The sequence below is a fragment of the Anabrus simplex genome, chromosome 2 (assembly GCF_040414725.1).
Source record: "Anabrus simplex isolate iqAnaSimp1 chromosome 2, ASM4041472v1, whole genome shotgun sequence".
Lineage (NCBI taxonomy): Eukaryota > Metazoa > Arthropoda > Insecta > Orthoptera > Tettigoniidae > Anabrus > Anabrus simplex.
Genome location: NC_090266.1, coordinates 42,871,977 through 42,897,575, shown reverse-complemented (window position 1 = coordinate 42,897,575; position 25,599 = coordinate 42,871,977). Strand labels below are relative to the sequence as shown.

The window sequence follows — 25,599 nt, the reverse complement described above, 5'->3', positions numbered from 1 at the left end:
CCCGGGTATGGTAGGCGGGCTTATTTATGTGTTCCTGGGTACGCTGGGCGTGGCGCGTTACCCTGAGGGCTTTGGCGTCACTGGTATTCGTGCGCTGTGGGGGTGGGTTTCCCTCGCACAATTAGTTTTATCACATATGTCCCCTATTCCATTTATTCACTATAAGTTGGATAACAGTATTCGTAGCCATTCCTCTAACTGATGTTCCATTCCACAGCGGTCGTAGGTTTTTCACTTAATTAGGATGCGTGGGAGGTACTATTTTCTGCCGACGATGCATTATATGTGGGTGAAAACTGTCAGCACGTGGTTGGCAATGCAGGATTTGTCTTACGAAGACGCACTTTCATATTTAAAGTCATGTCACCTACAATTAATTAATAAAATCACACTGAAAATATACTATTTTCACCTATTGTCAGGAGCACCAAAAATCTGCCTTCACACTGATCCGATGTCCCGAATCAACTAAATTATCATAGGCGCTTTTTGAAACGAGTAATTTTGAGCTCCCTGATTGGCTGAATTTTACCTAGCGGTACATGGCTTTCTTCTGTATGGAACAAACCATCTCTGTTCGAGGGATGTCTGTCAACATTCCGTCTCACTCGCACAGAACATGTGGTCTCTCCCTCTTTCTGCCGCCTTTGTTCAGTTACTGGTGAAATTTTATGGCGGTAGCGTACTGTCACCGTGAGAAAGTGCTGACCCGAGCACTTAGCTGTTGGCTGAACGTTTTATTTGAGGATGGTAGAGTGTGCAATTATCTTTGGCTGCACCCTAGAATGTGCCTTAAGCATAGTGACAGGGCTCGACTCTGTGTCGCAATTTTTCTTTGACACCCCATGCCGCCTGCCGAAATATCTGCCGCAGTGGCTGTCTCATGTTCTCAAACATCGATTGAGATAATTAATTATTTTTTAAAAACACTAATTCGGCATATGGGTGCAATAGTTACGTATAAATGAAAGTTTAGCACAGGATAGGGTAGCATGGAGGGCTGCATCAAACCAGTCTGTGGACTGATGACTCGAACAACAACATGGTGCTATTTAGAGCTAAAATAATGCCAGTACTAATGTATGGGATGGAAGTTATATGGTCACATCTCACCTAAAAGAACCTATTTGTACTAGAAAGGGTAAGGGCGAGTTGGCCGTGCGCGTAGAGGCGCGCGGCTGTAAGCTTGCATCCGGGAGATAGTAGGTTCGAATCCCACTATCAGCAGCCCTGAAAATAGTTTTCCGTGGTTTCCCATTTTCACACCAGGCAAATGCTGGGGCTGTACCTTAATTAAGGCCACAGCCGCTTCCTTCCAACTCCTAAGCCTTTCCTCTCCCATCGTCGCCATCATACCTATCTGTGTCGGTGCGACGTAAAGCCCCTAGCAAAAAAAAAAAAAAGGGTAAAAGCATTATACGAGGGTTGGGGCAAAAGTCATTGCAACTATTTTTTTTTCTTGAAGATACCAGTCCGGTTGGAAAATGTGACATATACAGACGAAAGGACAGGGTGTTAACTACATGTGTGAACAATGAGTAGCACTCAAATATTGTAACACACTAATTTATTACGGTAGTATACAGAGCAATATGGCCTTCCCGGTGCAAAAGAATGAGAACGCAGTACACATGAAGTTGACATGACAAACCTGGACCTAAAGACCATCAAAGTAGTCCCCTGCTACTGACACCACATGCTGCCAACGATGTGGGAGGCGCTGAGTACTATCTGCCTCAGCATTTGCCACACCACACGTGAATTGGGTCACCTGTTTGTGCACAGCATTAAGAATGTCCTCTCTTGTTGCAAACCGCCTATCACGTAGTGCTTCCTTGATCTTTCGAATGAGATCAAAGTCACAAGGCAAAATGTTGGGAGAGTACGGTGGGTGCTCCAATTCTTCCCATCCCCAACGTCGCAATAGCTGCCCTACACACTCTGCTTTATGTGGTTTTGCCTTGTCGTGCAGAATTATTGCACTGTCCACAACATCCGGACGTTTCTCCCGAACGCCACGTCGTACCTGTCACACCAGGAAGTCCCTGTAGAACTGTGCGGTCATTGTTCTGCCATGTGGAACAAAGTGGCAAAAAATGACACCCCTGACGTCATACGCGACAATCAGCATCAATTTGACTGGGGAAGGAATCTGACGGACCTTCTGCCTCCTTGGTGATCCAGCATGTCGCCACCCCGCGAACTTGCCTTTCAGTTCTGGTTCGTATGCCCTGGCCCAAAATTCATCGATGGCAATTATTCGTTACAAGAGTTGATCACCGTCCTGTTGCTAGCGTGCAAGGTGCTCGGAGCATATTGCATAGCGCACCCACCTTTGAACTTCCGTCAGTGCATGCGGTACCCACCGCGATGCGATTTTGCGCAGTTGCTGCTCATTACACATCCTGTGGATGGTGCGTTTCTCGATGCCACTTGCCTTCTCTATCTCCAGTAGCGTCCATCGTCTGTCTTCATTCAGGAGCTGCTCGATGACAGCACGTGCCACGTCGGACCGCACACTGACAGGTCATCCCGAAAGTTGCTCACCACTGGTTGACAAACGTCCTTTCTGAAACTTTCCTACCCACCGTGCTACTGTACGGTATGGTAGGACATTATTTCCAGGGTCTTCCACTAATTCACTGTGACACCATCGTATTTCTCCCTCAGAGATTGGCTATTTTGATATAAGCGCGCTGCTCAACACGGGTTACTTCCATCTCACACGACACTCACCAACTGACTGATTTCACAGCCCTCGCTGCGCTACTACCAGTTATCACGGAGCCATCTGTTGTTCTGCATACACACTATGCCTGCGGAACTTCCACACGACACATATACGTTTGCGATCCGTTCACATATCTACAAAAAAAAAAAAGTTGCCTTGGCTTTTGCCCCAATCCTCGTACATCAACAGAGCACTAGGAGTGTCAAAGACTACACGCTCCAGACTAGTCTACCTTCTCGCAAGAGAAACATTCCTCATCGGGGATTTAAGGACACACGTGACTCTACCCAACACTAGAGCCTCAGAAATTCTTCTATCAACTTCATAAGCAAAAAGAGAAGAAATACCGCAAGAGTTCTATGGAGCGGGGCCACGATAGACCGGACATGGACAATATCTTATTTTGAGATGAGGCATGTGTTTACTAGACTGGCGGTACACGGTTCTACATTCTCATCTTTAAGAACACATCATACCATGAGCCAGCTGAGATGTGTGAATGCAACTTGTGCGGAAATGCATGTGATTGTTCTCACATAGAACTGTGCAGGAAAAGAACCAAATCAATTAAAGACTATGCAAACCAAGGCACCAGAGTGCAAACTTGAAATTACTTGAATAATTTATATTTGTACGTAATTTTCTTCTATTTGTCTGGCCATTTGCCTGCAATAAAATTATTATTTTACATCGATATCTAGAAAATTGAACAAATTGTTGCTTTCTTCCTCTTTATGAATTTTTTGTTATTGTCGAAATTATTTAAAAAATCCTAAATATGATCACTATTATTTAGTTTACTGTCTATTATGACAAACGTGTCATCCACGTATCTCAGCCAAAGGCGTAGCCTTACTATGTTATTCAAAATTTTAATATGTTCCAAATGATCCGTATAAATGTTAGCCAGTATACCTGATGCAGGGTTGCCCATTCCTAAGCACATTTGTTGATATATCTTTTGATTAAATGTAAAGTAGTTATTACTTAAAACGAATCTCAATACTTTAATGAATTCTTCTATTTCACACCTACTTAATTTGCTGTGACTGAATAAATTATTTTTGATTATATCAGTGGTTTCATTAATCAGTATGCACGGGTACACGTTAGTTATATCATATCAACACTTTTTGTGATGCGGTTGTAGGTTGAATTTATTAAGCTTATCACATAATTCAGTTGAGTTATTAATTGCAAAATTATTGTTAAATGTATAGCGCTTTTCTCAAAAATTGATGTATAAATTTAGAAGTCTTATCACAATAATGTTAGTTTAAATAGCAATCAATATCAAGGATTAGGAATTTATATACTTTCATGTGCAGAGTGCAATTATTCGAATGTTTGCCAAACTGGCCGAAGCTCTCTGATAAGATATCTTGAACATGTAAATGCAGCGAAACACAAACATTTTGCAATGAACGCTCATGTGCAAGAAACTGGACACTGTTTTACAACTATTGAAAGGGATTTAAGAATTTTAAAAAGGGTAAAAATAGGAAAAGTAATGACGGAATTGGAAAATATATACATTCATTTAGATCAGCAATATAACAAGAATAAAAACCTATATGATGAAATTGAAATAAAGAACCTCCTTTTAGTACAATTACCGAAATTAATACAAATGCTTACATCTGAGATATATAAATTCTATAATCAATTTAATCCGACAGAAGTTAGTACCTTATTGATGCTGATAAACTCAACTCCTCCCCTTACTACTCCTAGGCAGCCCTCTCCACCATCCACTGTAGTTATCAATGCACCGCCTACCTTCACTTCCCCTTCCCACTCCCCGCCAAAACGCAAGCTCATTCACACTCAATCATTCAATACAAGGAGCGCAAACGGAACAACAAGTAGTTGTCATGAGGTTGTGAATAACACTAAACAGTTACGCAGCAGAAGGAAGACCGGGCGAGTTGGCTGTGCGCGTAGAGGCGCACGGCTGTGAGCTTGCATCCGGGAGACAGTAGGTTCGAATCCCACTATCGGCAGCCCTGAAGATGGTTTTCCGTGGTTTCCCATTTTCACATCAGGCAAATGCTGGGGCTGTACCGTAATTAAGGCCACGGCCGCTTCCTTCCAGCTCCTAGGCCTTCCCATCGTTGCCATAAGACCTATCTGTGTCGGTGTGACGCAAAGCCCCTAGCCAAAAAAAAAAAAAAAAAAAAAGAAAGAAAAAAAAACAGCAGAAGGAAGGGTAAGTGATAATTCTTTCAATAAGTTTATACAAAATTATAGTCAAAGTCTTCAACATATTTTTTATTTTTATCTCAGATATATCAACAAGTTCAATTCGGAAACTTACGGTGTTCATTAAAATTCTACTTCACATTAGAACGTTTTTATTTTATTAACAAGTTCATTCAAAAACAAGACTGATATATTGACAATATTGGATTTATGCCAATACATATTGTACTATTGTTACTCTAGTAACATCGAGAATAAGACAATGGTTCATAATATAGTCAATTATTAACGTAATAAAATCATTAATATATACAGTGAAGGTTCAAGGACACTTGCACAAGTCAAGAAATACTGAATCAGTATAATCAGCCACATCTCAAATGGTTTTTGAAATGGTTTTAAAATGATGTTCAACAGATGGGTTTCGTCCATAAGTTTAAAGGACAATGTTAATACTAAGATTTTAGACAAATCTGTTTTAACTCAAAAACATAACTTTTATTGTTACATGATCTGTAAAATATTATAAGATTTGTCACTCATGGTTACAAGGCATATTTTAGCTCAATAGAACATGTTCACGATGTTATTGAACCTTGGGTAAATATTAATTGGCTGACGATGCTCACAAAAAGGAGTGAAACATGTACCATGGTAACAATTTAATAAGGATATAAGTCCTCATTCGATGTTCAAGTGACATATCCGTAAGTTGTTACCAATGGAAATTGATGAGTGTTCCGTGCTTGGTTGGTCCTGAAAAGGACTATGCGTAGATAAGTTCTCTTGCATACTTGTTGCTGTGTAGTAGCACCTTTGTGGAAGAATCAGCCGGTTAAACCGTTGCCCAGGGAACGCCCGATTGCATTAACCACAATCTTCGGGGAGGCTTCTTCCTTGTAGGGAGGTGTGGCTACATGTTGAAGAAATGGGGTTTCCGTTCATCTGCTGACTGCGACTGTGGAGCGGAGGAGCAGACAATGGAACACATTGTTAAGGAGTGCCCACTTCGAGCATTTAACGGTGATCTGAGGCTTCTACACTAAGTGACTCCGAGTGCTCTGGACTGGTTGTCAAATTTGGACATTTTCATTTGATATTAGCTTTTTGTGTACTTGTAAAGCCATACGATATATATATAATATAGTCCTCATTAATTTGTTATGTAGTAAATAGATGGTATTTAATAAAATTATAATAATTTGTATCACATGTAGATCTTCAATACAGACAAAAAATTAAATTTTTGACCTTCAGTGGTTCTGTACGTTGAATAATGTGGGCACTTAATTTAAATATATTGAAAGTAGGGTGCGATAGTAAGAAGAATATGCTAATGTACTGAGTGATAAGAATGCATTTTTCCCAATTCAAAAATACAATTTTAATTACTGAGAGCATCACATGTTAATATTTACACACACACGAGAATTGCCATAGTATTGCCTGCCTGGCAATTTTAAACACTGAAATTTATCATATGGGAAATGCCATCAAATGACTTTTATTAGTCTTGGTCACCTGAATCTCATTCTGGCATTCCCAAATAACTCGTTAGCAATGCATGTATACACTTTAATTACACCAGCCTGCAAAAAAAAAAAAAAAAAAAAAAAAAAAGTGTGGTTAAAACGAAAATAGGTGGGTTTTATGAATTTCTTAACGCAGAATTTGAGAAAAAAAATTGTTTTGGCGTATCACGTCTGGTTTAGTAGCAATTTTACAAAATGTTATTTTGTCCTTACGTAAAATTGTTGATACTTAGTATCGATTAAATTTGATATATTAATGTCAATTTCAGTTTGCAAAACGTAATCATATTTTGCATGCATTAAATACACACAAATGCTGCTTTGTAAGCAATTAGATGTTTTGTATTATATTTTTAATGTATATTGAAATTCGTTAAACTGAAGCATAAAGCGCCCATTTAGTTTCAGCTGTACAGTTGGTTTTAAATTAATATAACTGTACCTTGAATAAAAATTACATGGTTACACATACATAGTTTTGTTACTTACATTATGTGCAGGTTAGATTTACATCTCCGTCTTTTCCCGTTTTCTGTGGAATTTCCGGGTTTTTTAACTTCTTGAATGATCTCTAGAAGGGTCATCTCATGCACGACCAACAGTAATCGGCCATCATATTCACATCCCAATGTCCCTGATAGTGTCGTTCTGCATCTTTGAGATTCTGGTGAAACCTTTCCCCTTGTTCTTCACTGACAGCTCCTAAATTTGGAGGGAAATAATCGAGATGCGAAGCTAAGAAATGAAGCTTAAGGCTCATATTACAACAGAGTTCCTTAAACTTGACCAACATTTTCCTTACAATTTCTTTATATTGAGGGTCCTCAATGTTGCTGAAGAATTTAGTCACCCCAACTTTGAACACGTTTCATGCGTCTCTCAATTTTGGTCATCGTGTCTGTGAAATTTTTATCCTTCATCAGTTTACGAATCTGTGGTCGATCAAATACGCCTTCTTTGATTTTTGCATATGATAATGAGGAAAATTTAGTGGATAAATATTGGAAGCATAGGCTACTTTTATCTCATGCCTTTACATACTGTTTCGTCAATTCTAATTTGATGTGCAAGGGTGGAAGTAGATTTTTTTCACGGTCAATAAGCCTTACATTCAAGACTTTTTTGGATTCTGGTTGTAGTTGTTTTCTTTCTGGCCAATTCACTGTATCCCAGTGTTTATCCCGTGCCCTGCTATCCCATTTGCATAGGAAATAGGGAAATTTTGTATAGCCTTTTTGTTGTCCCAACAACAATCCAATGATTTTCAAATCACTGCAAATTTGCCACCCATGCTCGTGATATTTAATTTTTTCAAGCACCAACTTTAAGGTCTCGTATGTTTCAGACATTTTTCTGGAGTGTGCAAGTGGTACGGATGCCAGAACATTTATATTAGGAAGCAAAGAATCAATAAAAACACGCCAGTTACTAGGATGATACTCTTTCTCTCTCAATTGACGTAGAAGATTTGAAACATCCGTACAAAATACAAGTTCATCTTCGAGAGTATAATACTTTCGGACTGTTATCTTTGAAAGGAAACTGCTTTACCAGTCCATCATAAACATTGCATAACGGCTGGGGCTTTTAACACGTCTATTCAAGCGGTCTAAGATGAAAGAGAAACACTCAACTGTCTTATTTTCAATCCTACATACATCGCAGTCTATTGCATATCTGGGGGAGTTTGTTATGAATTTACCAGGAAACCCCCAACTACAAAATGAAAATTTAGACAGCAATAAACGTGTAATAAAATGCAAACAGTAACAAATCAAATCACATAATTGTATTCTAAAAAAAAAAAGTTGAGCGATAACATCTCTCCGCATTACATCTTACGAAATGATGCAGATACTGAAACACCGAATTGTGTCAAAACTAGACGTGATAGGAAGAAATAGCATCATTTTCTGAATCAGGGCAGCGGTTTCCATAAGAATTATATATTTTCTATTTTACTGCAAAATCATGTGGTCTACTGTTATTAATCACTAGGGATCTGTCCCTTTATCTTAATATTGATACCAGTGGGTATCCACTATATTATAACAACACAAAATTATGTGAAAAGGATGACATTGTCGTGAGTAAAACAATATTTGTGCAGTGTCATCGTGTCCTGACATAACTATAAAAGATCCTTCCGCTTATTTATCCTATCACGAAAATCGTGTCGTCGTTTGTCACAAATAAAGTCTACATTATCATATTAATTATACATCACACTATAGAATATACGCATTTCTCTGGGGTAATACCTTATTCCGCTATTTACAAAGCGGATACATGACGTTGGTTATCCTGTAACTCACCAGAAATCAACATACACTGATACAATACATAAAACATAAGCACATATTACAATGAATCATTAACCTATAAATACATAAATACAACATACAATCCACATACTTTAATGCTTTCTGAGAATCTGTGACCCCTTTCAGGTCTCCTGGTGTCGATCCAAGGATGTCGATACCAATCGGGTATCAAACCGTGTTAGCTTGACTTCAAGGTGCTATCTGGAAATCCCTACTGTGGTCTTACTTAAATATAAAATCTGGAGGATTTTTTTCACCTATCGGATCATGAAAAATTTACAGCATTGATGATGAAAAATTTTTGACACATGAATATTCCATACAATGTGAAATGAGAAAAAGCATCTTATGTGGTTTCTGTGAGCGGTTGACAGACTTTAACATAACCTGCACTAGGGACTGGCGCCACCCCTCTTGTTATTCGTTCTGAAGGCCATAAATCTCCCTTCTGAGTACAGTATTGGCTTCCGCCAGTTGAGTAAACCCTCACACTTTCATCCAGATACAAACACGAAATTCTTCATTCAATTATCACGTATTCTCCGGGCATATGATCATTTATGAATACCTTCAAATATCATTCCATGTCAATTCTTCAACTGTACTCAGTATTGGTTCACTTCATCACTCTTATTATTATCATCATTAATATTATGAAATCCGCTTGAGTGGGGCTTTTAAAATTAGGAAATACCATAATATGAAGAACATATTCATTTATAGAATGAGGAGAAAAGGATTGATATAATTTATCAAGGAAATTTTTTCATAAATTTCGAAGTTCTTTGAAAAGTTTAAGAATTGATACGGAATGTACCAGCCAGGCAACAGCCCTAAATTCAGATGATTGATTGAGCTTTGAATGTATTATGTATAAATGATTTTGCAAGTTTTTCATATGACCCAGATTCAAACTGCATATGTGATGCATTCCATGCTACATGGCACAGTGAGGAGATCAATTCATCCCATATATATTCTCACTCTCTCTCTCTCTCTCTCTCTCTCTCTCTCTCTCTCTCTCTCCATCTGAATTAAGTGAATATTATATGACATCAGTCTCTAACTCCAACACTCCGAAAGTATCAGAGACTGCCAAACATTATAGACATCTCACTCCAAGTAACACAGATAAATTCTATTTCATGTACGTACACCCTTCACAGGTAGAGAAAGCAGTCAGATCAATACGAACTAAAGCTAAAGGTCCAGATAATATTCCAATATCCATGATTTCTACCTGCATGGACATATTTCTTCCTGCCCTTGTGCACTTATTTAACTTCTCTCTACAGAATGGAGTTTATCCCTCAGAGTGGAAGCGTGCCAATGTACGTCCTGTGCCCAAAAAGAAAATACCAACAGTCTGTAGTGATTTTAGGCCTATCAACATCCTCTGTGCACTTAGTAAGGCACTAGAAAAAATTGTTCATGAGCAGATATGTGAATATTTGTCTAAATACAACATTCTAAATCCCTACCAATCTGGCTTCAAAAAGGGCCATAGTACTACTACTGCTCTTCTGAAGGTTATAGATGATATACGCGCGGCCACCGATAACAGGCAGCTTACTATCTTATGTCTCTTTGATTTCTCTAAGGCATTTGACTCTGTTAATCATGAGTTGTTTCTTGCTAAGCTGAAGTCAATTGGGTTCTCCCAGAGTGTTCTGTCGTGGTTTGAATCATATCTGTCAAATAGATCACAAAGAGTCACGTTCGTTGACGGTCGATTCTCTAGCTGGGAATCAGTAAACTGTGGCGTACCACAAGGATCAGTCCTCGGTCCTTTATGTTTTTCTATTTATATTAATGACATATCTGAAGTCTTTAAAAGCAGTAGCTTTCACATGTATGCGGATGACTTACAAGCTTACTTCCACTTTTGTCCCACTAACGCATCTTCTTCTATAACGCATTTTAACCATGACATCTCTCGATTGATTGAATGGAGCGCAAATCATAACCTCCAATTAAATGTGGCTAAGACCCAGCTTATTTGCATAGGTTACACAAAACTCCTGAAAACTGTTGACCTCAAATCCCTCCCAGCAATAAAAATTCTAGAGACAGATATTCATTATAGTGACACCGTTAACAATCTAGGTCTAATTTTCGACAGAACCTTATCCTGGTCTGATCATACGTCAAATGTAATCCGAAAAGTTGTGTCATCCATGCATATTTTGAAACATAACGTGTCATGTACACCACCTTTCATGCGAAAACTACTTGTTCAAAGTCTTATATTTCCAATAATTGACTATGGTTCAGTCGTATACAACGACTTATCTGAAACTTTGAACATAAAACTACAGAGGGTACAAAACGCATGTGTTCGTTACGTTACAAATGCCAGGCGTGATGAACACATAACAGCCTATTACATACAGCTACAATGGTTGAAACTCCATGAACGTCGGGAAATCTCAGTAGCTGTTGCTACGCAGAAAATTCTCAAACTGAAGACACCATCCTACCTTTATAATGCATTTAAACCTATGGAGTCGGTACATAACAGAGATAATAGATTTACAAAAACCACCCTTCAAATTCCCCTTCATCGTACCACTAAATTTAACAAATCCTTTGTTTGCACTGCATCACGTATCTTCAACGTCTTTAATCTTCACCGTTTCGCAAGTAACACTAACTGTACCCAACTAAAGCAGTTCTTAACATCTGTCTTTCTGGAGGAGTACGCAAGAGGCTGAGATCAGGCATTCTTGTGTCGAACAATCAGGAATATGTATATTTCGAAGAAAATTGTTTCTCTGCTTTAGCTTTATATTCTTTAAACCCATGTAGTCCAGAATAACAGAAGGGCTTAATGATTTACTTTCTTACTTATTATATAATGTATGTCTTAACCTTACTGGATGTGGTATCTGTATTTTCATTTTTTTTTTTAAGTTTCTTGTTTAGTTTAATACTTTAATATTATAAAAATGTAGTTACTGTTTTCATAAATCTGCATTGTATTATAAGAAGATGCTGCATAAAGGGGCTTTTCAGTCTCAGTGGCATGTAAATCATGATCAATAAATTCAATTCAATTCAGTTCAATTCAAAACAATTCTCTCATTATGCTCTGAAAGTGATTTAGAGTGAGAATTCTTTTTTCCTTTTTAAATGCTATTTGTTACGGGCATCGACCCCTACTTGCGCCATATGATATGAACCTGCATGTTATTGGAATTGGGGAAGTGTAGAGTTTTGAATGTGAGAAAAGGAACATTAAGGATGACATAAACACCAAGTCCCCAGGCCAGGGATATTAATCATTTACAATTAAAAAACCCTGACCCAGCCAGAAATCGAACCGAGGGCTGCCGGGTGACAGGCGGGCACGTTGCCCCCTACACTTTGGGGCCGGACAGAGAGTAAGAAGTTACTGCTAAACAGTATTTATCTCTCAGGTGGCTTGTCAATTATTTTAATATAAATGTAAAATGGTTTAGTGTTTATTTTCTCTGATCATGGCAAAATTAGAGCTAGAGAACTGGTATTAATTTATTATAAATAAATTGAGGTCTAGCAGCCTGTTTTATTTTTAAATTCAGTTGCAGACAGCAAAGAATATTGTTTAACAACTTCTCATTATTTCAGGTTTCTGATGGCTGTATTGCAGCTGCACGACGACTGCACAAGGAACCATTACCTGAGGATCAAGGAATAGAACGAGAAAACGAACGGAATGAGTTTAATTTGTCGTGTGTACGTCAACTAGAAACATCTCTGCTTAATTGCTTGGCCAGGCCTGACTTGTAAGTATTATTCACGGTGCATTCATTACTTGTGAACTCCATATTTCTTGAGCAGTTTGGAACAACTGATTAAGAGGGGGTTCCACATTCCAGTATTATTGGACCTTAATTTTTTCTTGGGTATGTATATATACATATAAATGATAAAGTAAAGAACTGGAATCACAGACAAGGCTATTTGTGAATGATGATGTACTGCACAGAGTAGTAAATAAGTTACAGGATTGTGAGCAACTACAGAAAGACATAGATGATGATGTGAGATGGTTGACAGACAGTGATATGGTGGTAAACACGATGAGAAGTCAGCTTGTAAATTTCACGAAGAGGAAATGTCCTCTCAGTTTTAATTAAAATGAAACCTGGATTCATCCTTTTTGGTGGAATTGTGGAGAACGATGGATGTAAGTCCTTAATTGACGTTTGTTTTTTGGTTATAGAAAATACCAGTTATAGAGCAGTTACAAACGTAATACTTAAAAATAAACCACGTATAATTATAAATGTACTTAAACCAAATGATATTCAAACCCCACTGCTGGCAGCCCTGAAGATGGCTGTACCTCTATTTAGGCCACGCTTGCTTCCTTCCAACTCCTAGTTCTTTCCTATCCTATTGTCGCCATAAGATCTATCTGTGTCGGTGCGACGTAAAGCTGATTGTAAAAAAAAAAAAAACGTACAGTGATAAAAATATTACAGTACACATTTTTTACCATCGCACTTTTTGCAAAAAATAATTGTGGTATTCCCTTTTAACATCCTTTAAGAAGGTCCCATTTGTTTCTTAGCCTGATTATGTTTCGCACAGAACGATGCACTTTAAATAACATATTTACTCACGTATAAGACCCGTTCTTTATCCTATTTTTACTGCTGAAAAATCAAGGGGGGTTCTTATATGCGCATATCTCAAAAATTAAGTGTGTATCCAAATTTCCATTAACACATTGGAGACTGAACCCGAGTGTTTATCAGGGTGGGGCAACAGCTCAGACTGACCGCGCCCGAGGCTTACTCGGGCCAGCGTATTTGTTATATTGTCAACACAGCCTTGACGAGATTCGCTCGGAAAGTATACGTACCACTTTAAGGAACTTTTATAACAGCTATACCGTGCGTTCGTGTCCTCTGTCGTTTTCTCGAACTTATAGCAGCTTATTTTTGCTCGAGTTCTCTTCTACACTCCGTGCTTCCTGCCTTGCTTCCAGCTGCTCAAGGCGCACGCTTTCAGAGTTTTGTTTACATCGTGCGAAGTGTTTAGACTGTGTTTTTGTTTCTCCGATAATGATTGGGTCATTGAATGAAGGTGGAATTGTAGAGTTTTTTGATGACAGTGGTTCAGAAGAAGAGGTAGATGATTCAGATTTAGACCCTGATTTCGAACTTCATGTTAGTGATTAAGGTATTTATAACCTATTCTATCATATTCCTCCCAGGTGTGATTTTATACTTTGCAGTTTATTTAGCTAATGTTTCACGATCTTCATACGACTGGATTTTAGTTTAGAATGAAGTGACGCAAGCGATGATAATTCAAAGGCAGGGACTGATTCACATTCGCCGGGTACTCTTGGTGATTTGGGTGCACTTGCAACGCCCGTGCAGTTAAAGGAAAAGCAAAAAATAGGAAAGTAATGAGGAAAGAGACATACTGGTGGTATCCAATGTGTTCTGTAGCACTTTGTGTCCCTGAATGCTTCAAACTATTCCGCACTCAAGCTCATTATTTGTAAGACTTCGTTGTCAGACTTTTTTTGTTGTTGCAAAAGGCATACCGTTGGAATATGTGTAATGTGAAAAGTATTCAATAGATCTTAATGCAACATTTTAATCTGTAGAATAGACACTTTTAATTTTTTGATGATATATACGCGTTATAATTGCAACCTACCTACTAGTTTCTACAATTTTTAAAAACCTTCAAAATATGACGGTCTGCCTGCCCACATGCCACCTTAAGACACGGTCTCCAATGTGTTAAATAACTATACATACGAACATCCCTGAAAATATATTCCAAAACAGAAAATATATTATTCAGGTTTCAAAGAATACAATTATGGACCATTATACAATATTAGCCTGATATAAATCTACCACAATAGCAGCAAGTATCCGCGCATTGTAGAGTAGGCCTAATTTCACATTCACTGCATTTGAAATAAAGGGTAGGTACCGTTAGGGATATTCTTGTTTAAAAATTAAAAGTAGATGTATTATTATTAGGGGAGAGAGTTTCAAAATAAAAATAATTTCCATTTACCTGTTGTTACATTTCATTCATCACCGGGCGAGTTGGCTGTGCGGTTAGGAGCACACAGCTGTGAGTTTGCATCCGGGAGATAGTAGGTTCGAACCCCACTGTAGGCAGCCTTAAATATGGTTTTCTGTGGTTTCCCATTTTCACACCAGGCTAATGCAGGTGCTGTACCTTAATTAAGTCCACAGCTGCTTCCTTCCCATTCCTAAGCCTTTCCTATCCCATCATCGCCGTAAGACCTATCTGTGTCAGTGTGACGTAAAACAAATAGTATTTAACGTTAAGAATTTCATTCTTCAGGTTCCGTATTGAATCAAGATTCACAATAAACAAAGAAAATAATAAGGTCCACCTTTTTCAATACTATATATTATGTGAAAATTTCTGTATTTATGTTAAATCATCACATTTATAAATTTTTGGTACCGGTTTTGACAAAACTGTATGTCATCATGAGCCTAGGACAAATTATACAAAGACAATAAAATACTTTGATTCTGACTCTTATAGTAATACCGTAATAGTAATGTAGAAAATATACATGATAAAACTAAAATAATATTTACACATATAAGCCGATAGTCATTAATACAATGGAAGTTGTTTACCGTATTTAATAAGTTGTACACCGTAGTAATTATAATTAAAAAGAATGACATGTTAAAAGAAAATCTGGTTTTTGTACTATATAGTTTGTAGTAAAATATAATTATCAGCTTTTGATCTGTCGTATTTTTATCTGTTATAGCCATGTTTGAGGTGCTAAAAGAAGTAAACAAACACATAGTCATAAGTTGTTCCTCGCGAGTATATACAATAGAATGTTAAGAATATTCTAGTAGGGCTTCAACTTGGGCTTAACAGAAGAAGAATTTTAATACAATGTCCAATGTAACCAGAATAGATAAATTAAGTTTACATATTACTGCAGGTTGATATTGACAAGCAGAGTGTTCATTGGAAAGTTCTTTATATCAGCTTGTCCCATTTATATGTAATGAATATCGTATTAAAATGTTATATGAGTTGAACACTGTAAAATAACAGAGGTTCTTGTTGAAATGGTGCATGAAAGAAGGATCTTATGAAGCAAGTTGTAAGTACAGAAATAGAAAAAATAGTCAGTCAGTCAATCACTACTGATCTGCATTTAGGGCAGTCACCCAGGTGGCACATTCCTTATTTGTTGTTTTCTTAGCCTTTTCTTCAATGATTTCAAAGAAATTGGAAATATCTTGAACATCTCCCTTGGTAATTTATTCCAATCCCTAACTCCCCTTCCTATAAACAAATATTTGCCCCAATTTGTCCTCTTGAATTCCAACTTAATCTTCATATTGTGATCTTTCATACTTTACAGACACCACTCACACTTATTCGTCTACTAATGTCATTTCACGCCATCTCTCCACTGACAGCTCGAAACATACCGCTTACAATGAATCATTAACAGTAAATTTCCAACTTTTTGATACTTACACTTGCATTAAGCAAATCAGGTAATCATATACAGTACATGTTTAATTCCATTTGGAACATCTTCAGCTGTATTACAACGCTTAGGTGAAATTACAAAGTATTTATATTCTTATACTTAAAATCTACGTGAATTTAAAAATTGAAATAAATTAAAATCAATGTGGATGGTTGAATGGGGTGGTGAAATGGGAGGGAAATTGGGTTTGCTTACTTTACCCTATTTTAAAACTATATCTATTCATTTGAACAGATGTTATAAAAAATGTTTTTGTTTCCAGCACTTTTTTCACTATGATATATGATATTCTGCTTGTCTACTAATAAAAAGTTTTCAAAAAATAATTTTCCTTTGTCACTGTTCTATATTTTTTAAGGATGTTCTCTTCAGTTGATCCTTCCAAGGCAAATGTTGTTTGTTTTAATTTTATAAAAGTGTCTCTTGAATTCAGTTAATTCAAAATCCCTGAAGCTATCAATCAGTCAATCAATCAATATTGATCTGCATTTAGGGCAGTCACCCAGGTGGCAGATTCCCTATCTGTTGCTTTCCTAGCCTTTTCCTAAATGATTTCAAAGAAATTGGAAATTTATTGAATGTCTCCCTTGGTAAGTTATTCCAATCCCTAACTCCCCTTCCTATAAATGAATATTTGCCCCAGTTTGTCCTCTTGAATTCCAACTTCATCTTCATATTGTGATCTTTCCTACTTTTATAAACGCCACTCAAACTTAGTCTACTAATGTCATTCCACGCCATCTCTCCGCTGACAGCTCGAAACATACCATTTAATTGAAATAATAACATTAAGTTATTTATTAGACCGCCTAATCAATACAAAATCGTCTTGGATGATTTACATAAATTTGTTAGCTAATAGTGGTACATGTTTTGCCTTCCCTGAAGGCATCATCAGCCATAGTCTTAACCTTAAATTAAAAATAAGCATCTAAATAACATGTAGTAATGAAATGAATTTTAAAATCTTGAAGAGATTTGAAGTAAAATAACATTAAAAATAACAATGATGGTTTGAAAATACAATGTGATGAGATATAATAGTGGAAGTATTAACAAAATTAACATTAGAAGGCTGCTAAAATAAGTACAATGGATAAAACAACAGATTGTTATACAACAAGTAGTAAGATTGCATAAAAGTAAAGTTGATAGTCTGGCGGTTATAATTAGACGATGGCGAAAAATCGTATATAATCAAAGTAAAGAAGAGAGAATAAAAGTCAAAGTTAGTCGAGAGATCCGAAGTTAATCATGATCTTGAAGATAAAAGACGAAAGTCAGATGCATATGGTGAAGTTGTAGAACACGTTGAGGATATGAAGTTGGTGAATAGAAGTTGAACAGTTTCAAATAGGATCACTATGGACCATCTCAAAATTTGAAGTGATGTTCAAATGTTGTAAATTGTGAGTTTGTAGATATCTAGTTGAAAAAGCATATAAAAGTGGAATCTGTAAAAGGAAGCAAGAAATGTAGAGTTAATTGTGTGAAAAGATATTTGAAAAATATTGAAGTAGAATCGTGTGCACTTACCATTTGACGGTGACAAAGATAGCTTGTAACATTATGAGTTAGAAGTATTTGCAACAGTAGACTTCTTGCTACGTGTGTTATAACTGAAGTTTTGTGCTGGAGGGGGATCTGTTTGCGTTGACGTAACTATTGGAGGGGGGCTGCTATTGGTGGGAGGGAAGGAAGAGAGTGTATTACTGCGCGTGTTGTAACGGTGTAAGGCTATTGGAGGGAGCGATGTTACGGTGGGTGTGGCTATGGGTTTATTGGTTGTATTTGAATTAGAGGTACTAGCGGCGGGGGGAAGGGAGGGGGGTATATTAGCTGTAGGGGAGGTGGGAACTCTAACTGATGTGAGGTTGAAGATTTTTAAGAATTTGTTGGTGAGGGAAGTTGATTCTCGTAATAAAATAAGAATCTGTTCATACAAGGGGCTTTTTTTATCAATAGTGTCATTTAGATTCTTATCTTTATTAAAATGTTGGTTGAGGAAAATAAATAAGTTTTCATATTCTGTCATGAGTTTGCTTTTATCGACTCTTTTTAGGATATGGAGGTCTTGTTCTATTGTGGTGAATTTATGCCCGGTGTCCCTCATATGGTTGGTCATTGCGGAGAATTTGTTGTGTCTTTGGGCATTGTAATGCTCGGCGTATCTGGTAGAGAAGCTGCGGCCAGTTTGGCCAACATAAGAAAAATTACATGTAGAGCATTTCAATCTGTATATTCCTGATCCAGAGTAACTATTTTTTCAAATCAAATCAAAATCTCTTTATTTGCAAATGAGGTGTCTACCTCGGTGGCAAATGGTACACTAAAATACATTATTGTCAAGCACTAAATATTAAATTAACAAGAGAAGAAAATTTTTCCTATAATACAATATTATACAATTTACGCTAACAATGTTTTCTATTAAACACACAGCTCATCCTTAATAAATTTATATTGTTTACAAAATTCTACTTATGATATCTCCTGTACTACTTACAAATATAATCAACTGATATACAGTATGTGGAATTACTTCAAATGATACTATACAACTGGTATAACATTAATATTTACATTGCATTTATTTATTTACTTTTTTTTTTTTTACCCGTTCTGGGTCCTAAGTAGCATAACGACCTGCTGCGTCTTAACCAGAGCCCCTTTTGCCACCACTTTTCAGAGTTCCTGAAGGGCCTTCACAGCTACCGTAGCGGTCCCAGGGCCCTCGAAGTCCCCACTGTACTTCACCCCTACAGGCAGTCCCCTACTTTGGCTGTCCAAACTCCTTAGACCAGGGGATGGAATTAATTTATTCACACACATTTTTTTATTTACAATAACCTGCACTGGTCGAATGCCCTCTAACACTTCATTTATTTTCTCTGTTGCTGTTTATTCTCTTCTTGAATATCTGTACAGATTTTGGAAAAGGATCAAACACTACCCCTGGTAAACTGTTCCACTCCTTCACACCCTTCCCAATGAATGAAAATTTACCCCAATCGCTTCTGCTAAAATTCCTTCTAATTTTATATTTGTGGTCAGTCCTGCCGATATAATTATTTTCCAACTGAAGCCTCTCACGGATATCTCCCCATGCTTCTTCTCCTGTATAGGCTCTATATAATCCTGTAAGTCTAGTTTTCTCCCTTCTCTTACTTAAAGTTTCCCACCCAAGTTCCTTTAACATTTCTGATACACTACTCTTTCTCCTGAAATCCCCTGTTACAAATCTTGCTGCTTTCCTCTGCACACTATCTATTTCTTTTATTAGGTATTCTTGGTGAGGATCCCAAACACTGTTTGCATATTCCAATAATGGACGAACCATACTCAAGTAACATTTTTCTTTTAATTCTTTGTTGCATCCTTTAAGTAGCCTCATTATGACATGTAATGATCTGTATGCTTTCCCAACAATGTCATCAATATGACCCTTCCAGTGCAAATTACTTTCAAATCTCACACCTAAGTATTTGCACTTGCCATCTTTTGGGATACCTACCTCATCCAAAGTATATTCAAATTCAGTTTTAAAGCTCCTGTTTGTAAAAGTTGTAACAGTTGATTTGCCTCCATTAACCTTCATATTATTTTCTTCAACCCATTGTTGGATACTATCAAGGTCCCTTTGTAATTCTGAACAATCCTCAATGTTGTTTATTTCTCTATAAACAATTATGTCATCTGCATACAATCTTATTTTTGATGTTATATTGTTCCCTAAATCATTTGCGTATATTAAGAAAAGTAACGGACCGATTATACTACCCTGTGCAATTCCCTTCCTAACTTTCTCTTCCTGAGATACATTATTTCCTACTTTGACTTTCTGAACCCTTGAATTTAGAAATGCTTTTATCAAACGTGTAACCCTTACGTCCAATCCTATTCCCTCCAATTTCATTAATAATATTCCATGTTCCACTCTATCAAAGGCTTTGGAAAGATCTATGGCTATGCAATCTAACTGACCTCCTGAATCCAACTGATCTGCTATGTCCTGCTGAAATCCTACCAGTTGTGCCTCACAAGAAAATTTCTTTCTAAATCCATACTGGCTCCTCATGAACCAATTTTTATCATCACATATCCCTCTGATGTACTTTGATATTAAACTCTCCAGAATTTTACAAACTATACTGGTCAGGCTGATTGGTCTGTAGTTCTCTGGTTTCCTTTTATCACCCTTTCCTTTATAAATTGGTATTATTATAGATTCCTTCCATTCCTTTGGTATTACACTATTATTTATGACATAATCAAAGAGAAATTTTAAGTAAGGCACTATGTACCACCCCATTGTCTTTAATACCTCCCCAGTAATTTGATCACTTCCTGCTGCTTTTCCTTGCTGAAGCAGTTGGATTTCTCTGAAAATATCTTCGTTTGTGAATGAGAAGCTTCTTGTTTCCCTCTGTCTCTCTCCCTCTCTATCTTCTGTTTCGGTTTCCAACTCTTGACAATCATCTACTGAATCTCTAAATTCCCTACTAAATAGGTTTGCTTTCTCAGTATCTGTTAAATAGTGTTCACCCCCTTCTCCCACCATTGTAGGAATTTGGATTCCTTTTCCTTTTTGATTCCTGATATATGAATACAGCTTTTTCCATTTCCCTTTGTGGTCATTACCCTCTTGAAGTATGCCATTCATATAATTCTCTTTTGCTTCCTTTTTCACTCTATTCAGTTCCCTCATTAGCTGTTTTCTAGTTTCTCTACTCTCCCTACCCTCTTTGATTTTCCTGTTTACTATTCTACATTTTCTTTTTAATTTTCTTATTTCCCTTGTATAATAAACAGGGTCTGAGGTCATTTTACCCTTCTTAACAGGTACAAATCTCTTTTCTCCTTCCCAAATAATTCCTTTAAATTTAGCCCAAAGTGTATCCACGTTACTTCCTTCACTTATCCAACAACTGAATTGTGATTTAAGGTAAGTCCCAAATTCATCAACTTTAGTTTTTCTGTACAATTTCTTGTCTTGTGTAGCCCTCTTATTAAGCCTTTTTGGTACGAGTCCTACATCCATTATTACAGCCTTATGGTCTCCTATTCCTTCAATTACCTCAGTTTTATCAACAATTTCCCATGGTTTAACCAAGAATACATCTAGTAAGTTATTGAGACGAGTCGGTTTTTGTACTACTTGTGTAAATCCTCCCTCCCAAATTAACTTATTTGCCAGTTTCTGTTCATGGGCTTCACTTGCAGCTCCTTTCCATTCAACTTCAGGCAAATTTAGATCTCCCCCAATTATTACCATATCATTATTGTTGTTTTTACAAGTATAATCTATTATTTTTTCAAAGATTAAGTCCCAAATTCATCAACTTTAGTTTTTCTGTACAATTTCTTGTCTTGTGTAGCCCTCTTATTAAGCCTTTTTGGTACGAGTCCTACATCCATTATTACAGCCTTATGGTCACCTATTCCTTCAATTACCTCAGTTTTATCAACAATATCCCATGGTTTAACCAAGAATACATCTAGCAAGTTATTGAGACGAATCAGTTCTTTTACTACTTGTGTCAATCCTACCTCCCAAATTAACTTATTTGCCAGTTTCTGTTCATGGGCTAAACTTGCAGCCCCATTCCATTCAACTTCAGGCAAGGTTAGATCTCCCCCAATTATTACCATATCATTATTATTGTTTTTTTTACATCGCACCAACACAGATAGGTCTTATGAGGACGATGGAATAGGAAAGGCCTAGGAATTGGAAGGAAGCGGCTGTGGCCTTGATTAAGGTACAGCCTCGGCATTTGCCTGGTGTGAAAATGGGAAACCACGGAAAGCCATCTTCAGGGCTGCCGACAGTGGCGCTCAAACCCACTATCTCCCGATTATTGGATACTGGCCGCAATTAAGCAACTGCAGCTACCAAGCTCGGTATTTATTATTGTTTGTATGAGTATAATATATTATTTTCTCAAATATTTCCATGTCTCTTTCCTCTCTTATAGCCCTGTATGTTCCTATAATTCCCACCTCCTTCATATTATCACAAACTAATTTTATCCCTAATATTTCATCCCTTTCATCGGTAAACCATTCATGTGAACAATAATTTTCCTTCACCAGAATAAACGCCCCCTCTCCCATTTTATCTCCTCGGTCTCTACGATAGGCTGTATACCCTTCTGGAAATACTTCTCTATTACCCACCCCTTCTCTCAACCATGATTCCACTACTATCACCACATCACTCTCATTCCATCAATGTACCGAATGTTAATTGTTTATTTACTACACTCTGACAGTTTATCAAGAGCAATCTCGGACCACCTTCCTCCCTAAAACTTGTCTGATTTTTTTTTTTTTTTTTTTTTTTTTTCGTGTGGCTATTACTAGCCGAGTGCAGCCCTTGTAAGGCAGACCCTCCGATGAGGGTGGGCGGCATCTGCCATGTGTAGGTAACTGCGTGTTATTGTGGTGGAGGATAGTGTTATGTGTGGTGTGTGAGTTGCAGGGATGTTGGGGACAGAACAAACACCCAGCCCCCGGGCCATTGGAATTAACCAATGAAGGTTAAAATCCCCGACCCGGCCGGGAATCGAACCCGGGACCCTCTGAACCGAAGGCCAGTACGCTGACCATTCAGCCAACGAGTCGGACAACTTGTCTGATGCAATTGTGTAACATTGGATTCATGAGTTGAGAACTTCCCTTGAACCCAGATCCTTGTACATAGATCTTGATTTAAGGATCTGGGTTTTCTGGCAAGTTTCCCTATATGTGCCAGTTTAGTGGTATGGGTTTTCTTAAGTGCAAATTAGTTTGCAGATCTCTGTTGATAATTGTAGCAATTTGTCTACAGAGAGTTGCTTTTCCATTACCATTCAGATGTAATCCATGCTTAGTGAACATTTGCCTGCCAGGACCTAAAGTATCTGCTACATAGACATTTCTAAAACTTACATAATCTCTAATTTTTATATTTACATCATGTACAGCTTTGTTCACACACGAGTCCTCTAAAAGGTCATACCTGGGTGGCACATTAACTACAATTACTTTTGAGTCAGGTTGTTTGGAAATCTTACCTCTGGGGGTCGTTATTAGTTCCTCACCTCCATTTGCAGCAATGTCATTTGTACCATTCACAATCACCACATAATTGTCCTTCTCTAACACAGGATCACAACTTGAAAGGACGTCTTCAGTTTTGGCACCTGGTTTTATTAGTCCTACAATCTCAGTTTCTGGATTCTGCAGCTCATCCTTGATGCCTTCTGCCATACCATCCCTTGACTGTCTGCGTAGAGATGAATTTTTAATAATAGCAATATAAACGGTCCGTTATTGGACATTATAAATTTTCCAGCTAACTCATTCCTGGTTGCCAGCGTTTCACCCCCGTGTGCTAGGTTGGGCTCGTCAGTTGGTACCTAGCACACCTACCAAGACGCATGGCTAGTGCATACCGTGGAGGCCACTGCTTAGGCTACTTGAAGCCACCGGCAGTGCCAATGCACTTCAAAGTTTTGTTTCCACTCTTCAGCAGTTTAGGTGGGTTCATTTGGGTATACACTCATGATTTTAGTAAATTTTCCGAAATTTTCTACACATTTTTAAATGTTTTTATTTTATCACTGCCTAAGGCCATGAATTAACCATCGCCCGCGAAGTGTTCAACATGTTCACTGTCATTTGTATGTATTTACTCGCATATAAAATGATTCCTAACAGCCAATTGTAGAAATTGACCTTCAGCCAATACTGTTCATTTTATTACAAAAGGATTATAAGGAATTCTGCTGTGTTTTATATGATATTATTTGATTGCTGAATGTAATCACTGTTTTCATAGACACTGGAGGCTGCGCAAGTTGGGTATGATATTCCTCCGCTGTTTGAATCATCCTGACCTTGACTACTCTGAACGCAGCGTGGAGCTATTCACAGAATCTCTCATAAGTGAAGACCTATTCACCAGAAAGGTGAGTAAGAAATTTTAGTTGATATTATAAAATTACGTATGAATCAAATTTTTGCTTTCTTGAATTTAGTGTCTCTATTTGAAGTCAAGCTCTAATCTCTATGATGCTTTTCTGTCTCCTATTAAGTGGTTACTAGATGAAATGACGAGGGAAACCTGCCAGTGTGTGTTGTTTCAAACATCACAGAATGTAATCTGCCTGTTTAAGCCACGACTAACACATTAGAGGCACAAGACCCCCTCAGGGGTGATCAGTAAGGGATTGACATGTTCCATTAAAAAAAAAAAAAAAAAGTGTGGATCAAGGAAATGGGCAGATATCAGTAAATAATGAACCATCGTAATACAAATTAATGGTGGATGATTTATTACAAAATAATTCCGTCTTTCTGAGAATTATGATTGTGTGAGATGATCACTAAAATTTTAAATTCTACTTTTAATCTTGCTGTACATCCAAAAATTAAAGCAAATGGGATGGTACATGGTAATAAATTCCTACTAATTCTGACCTAAAAAATTCATAAAAATCATTGTCGAATATTATTTTGAATATTAAATTTGATTTGCTTAGAGAGTGATGCTCGTACACATGTCAAATCATGCCGGAAAATCTGGAACAAGATTTTAAATGCTTAAGTTACGTGACTGGTCAAAAAGATGAAAATACAAAAACAAATTAATTTTGATGGACACTTAATTTTACATGGTAATTGTTTCTCCAATTTAACTCGACCTTTCAGTGATTATCTGTTCAGCGTAACCTCAGAATACACGTGACTTTACGTGATAAAAGTAAGCAAGATAATTTTTTAAAATTAAATCTTGAACCGTGTGTCATGACCTTAACACAATGCCGAAACTTAGAACAACAATGGTAACATACACATCAATAATTTACAATAAAAATAAAATCACTCAACCTGTGGAGATAACAAAATAAAATGCACGTAATAAATCTCCCGTTACCATCATCCACCAAGGAAAGAATTGTAACCAACTACAACTAAGGATACTATTTTACAAATATACACACATGTCCACATGTTATTCATCCATTTTATGGAGATGGAAGACTCCCATAAATGATGGCCTGCACACAATAATCAATCCGGTACAAATACAGTGTACTCCCCAGGACCTTTTTAATGGTTTTTTTACAGACCGCCCGAATAACATAACCTAGATGTGTGCTAATTACATTATTTGAACACATAGTTGAGTCATTGGTTGTTTCGAATTAAAATATAAATACTGTGAAACTGTTTATTTAAATGATAAAAATCCATTGTTGCAGCATAATTACATTGGATTTTAAGTGGTATGCTTCA

The 25,599-nt window shown here is 37.2% G+C and overlaps 1 protein-coding gene across 1 annotated transcript in view; it reads left to right on the top strand.

Annotated features, from left to right (window-relative positions):
- LOC136863441 (proteasome activator complex subunit 4A) overlaps nt 1-25,599 on the top strand; it is a 1,047,550-nt gene that overhangs the window by 563,020 nt on the left and 458,931 nt on the right. Inside the window, exons 22-23 of the mRNA XM_068225934.1 lie at nt 12,399-12,556; nt 24,140-24,269. Of these exons, the coding sequence (XP_068082035.1) occupies nt 12,399-12,556; nt 24,140-24,269 (288 nt within the window). The remainder of the gene's footprint in view (nt 1-12,398; nt 12,557-24,139; nt 24,270-25,599) is intronic.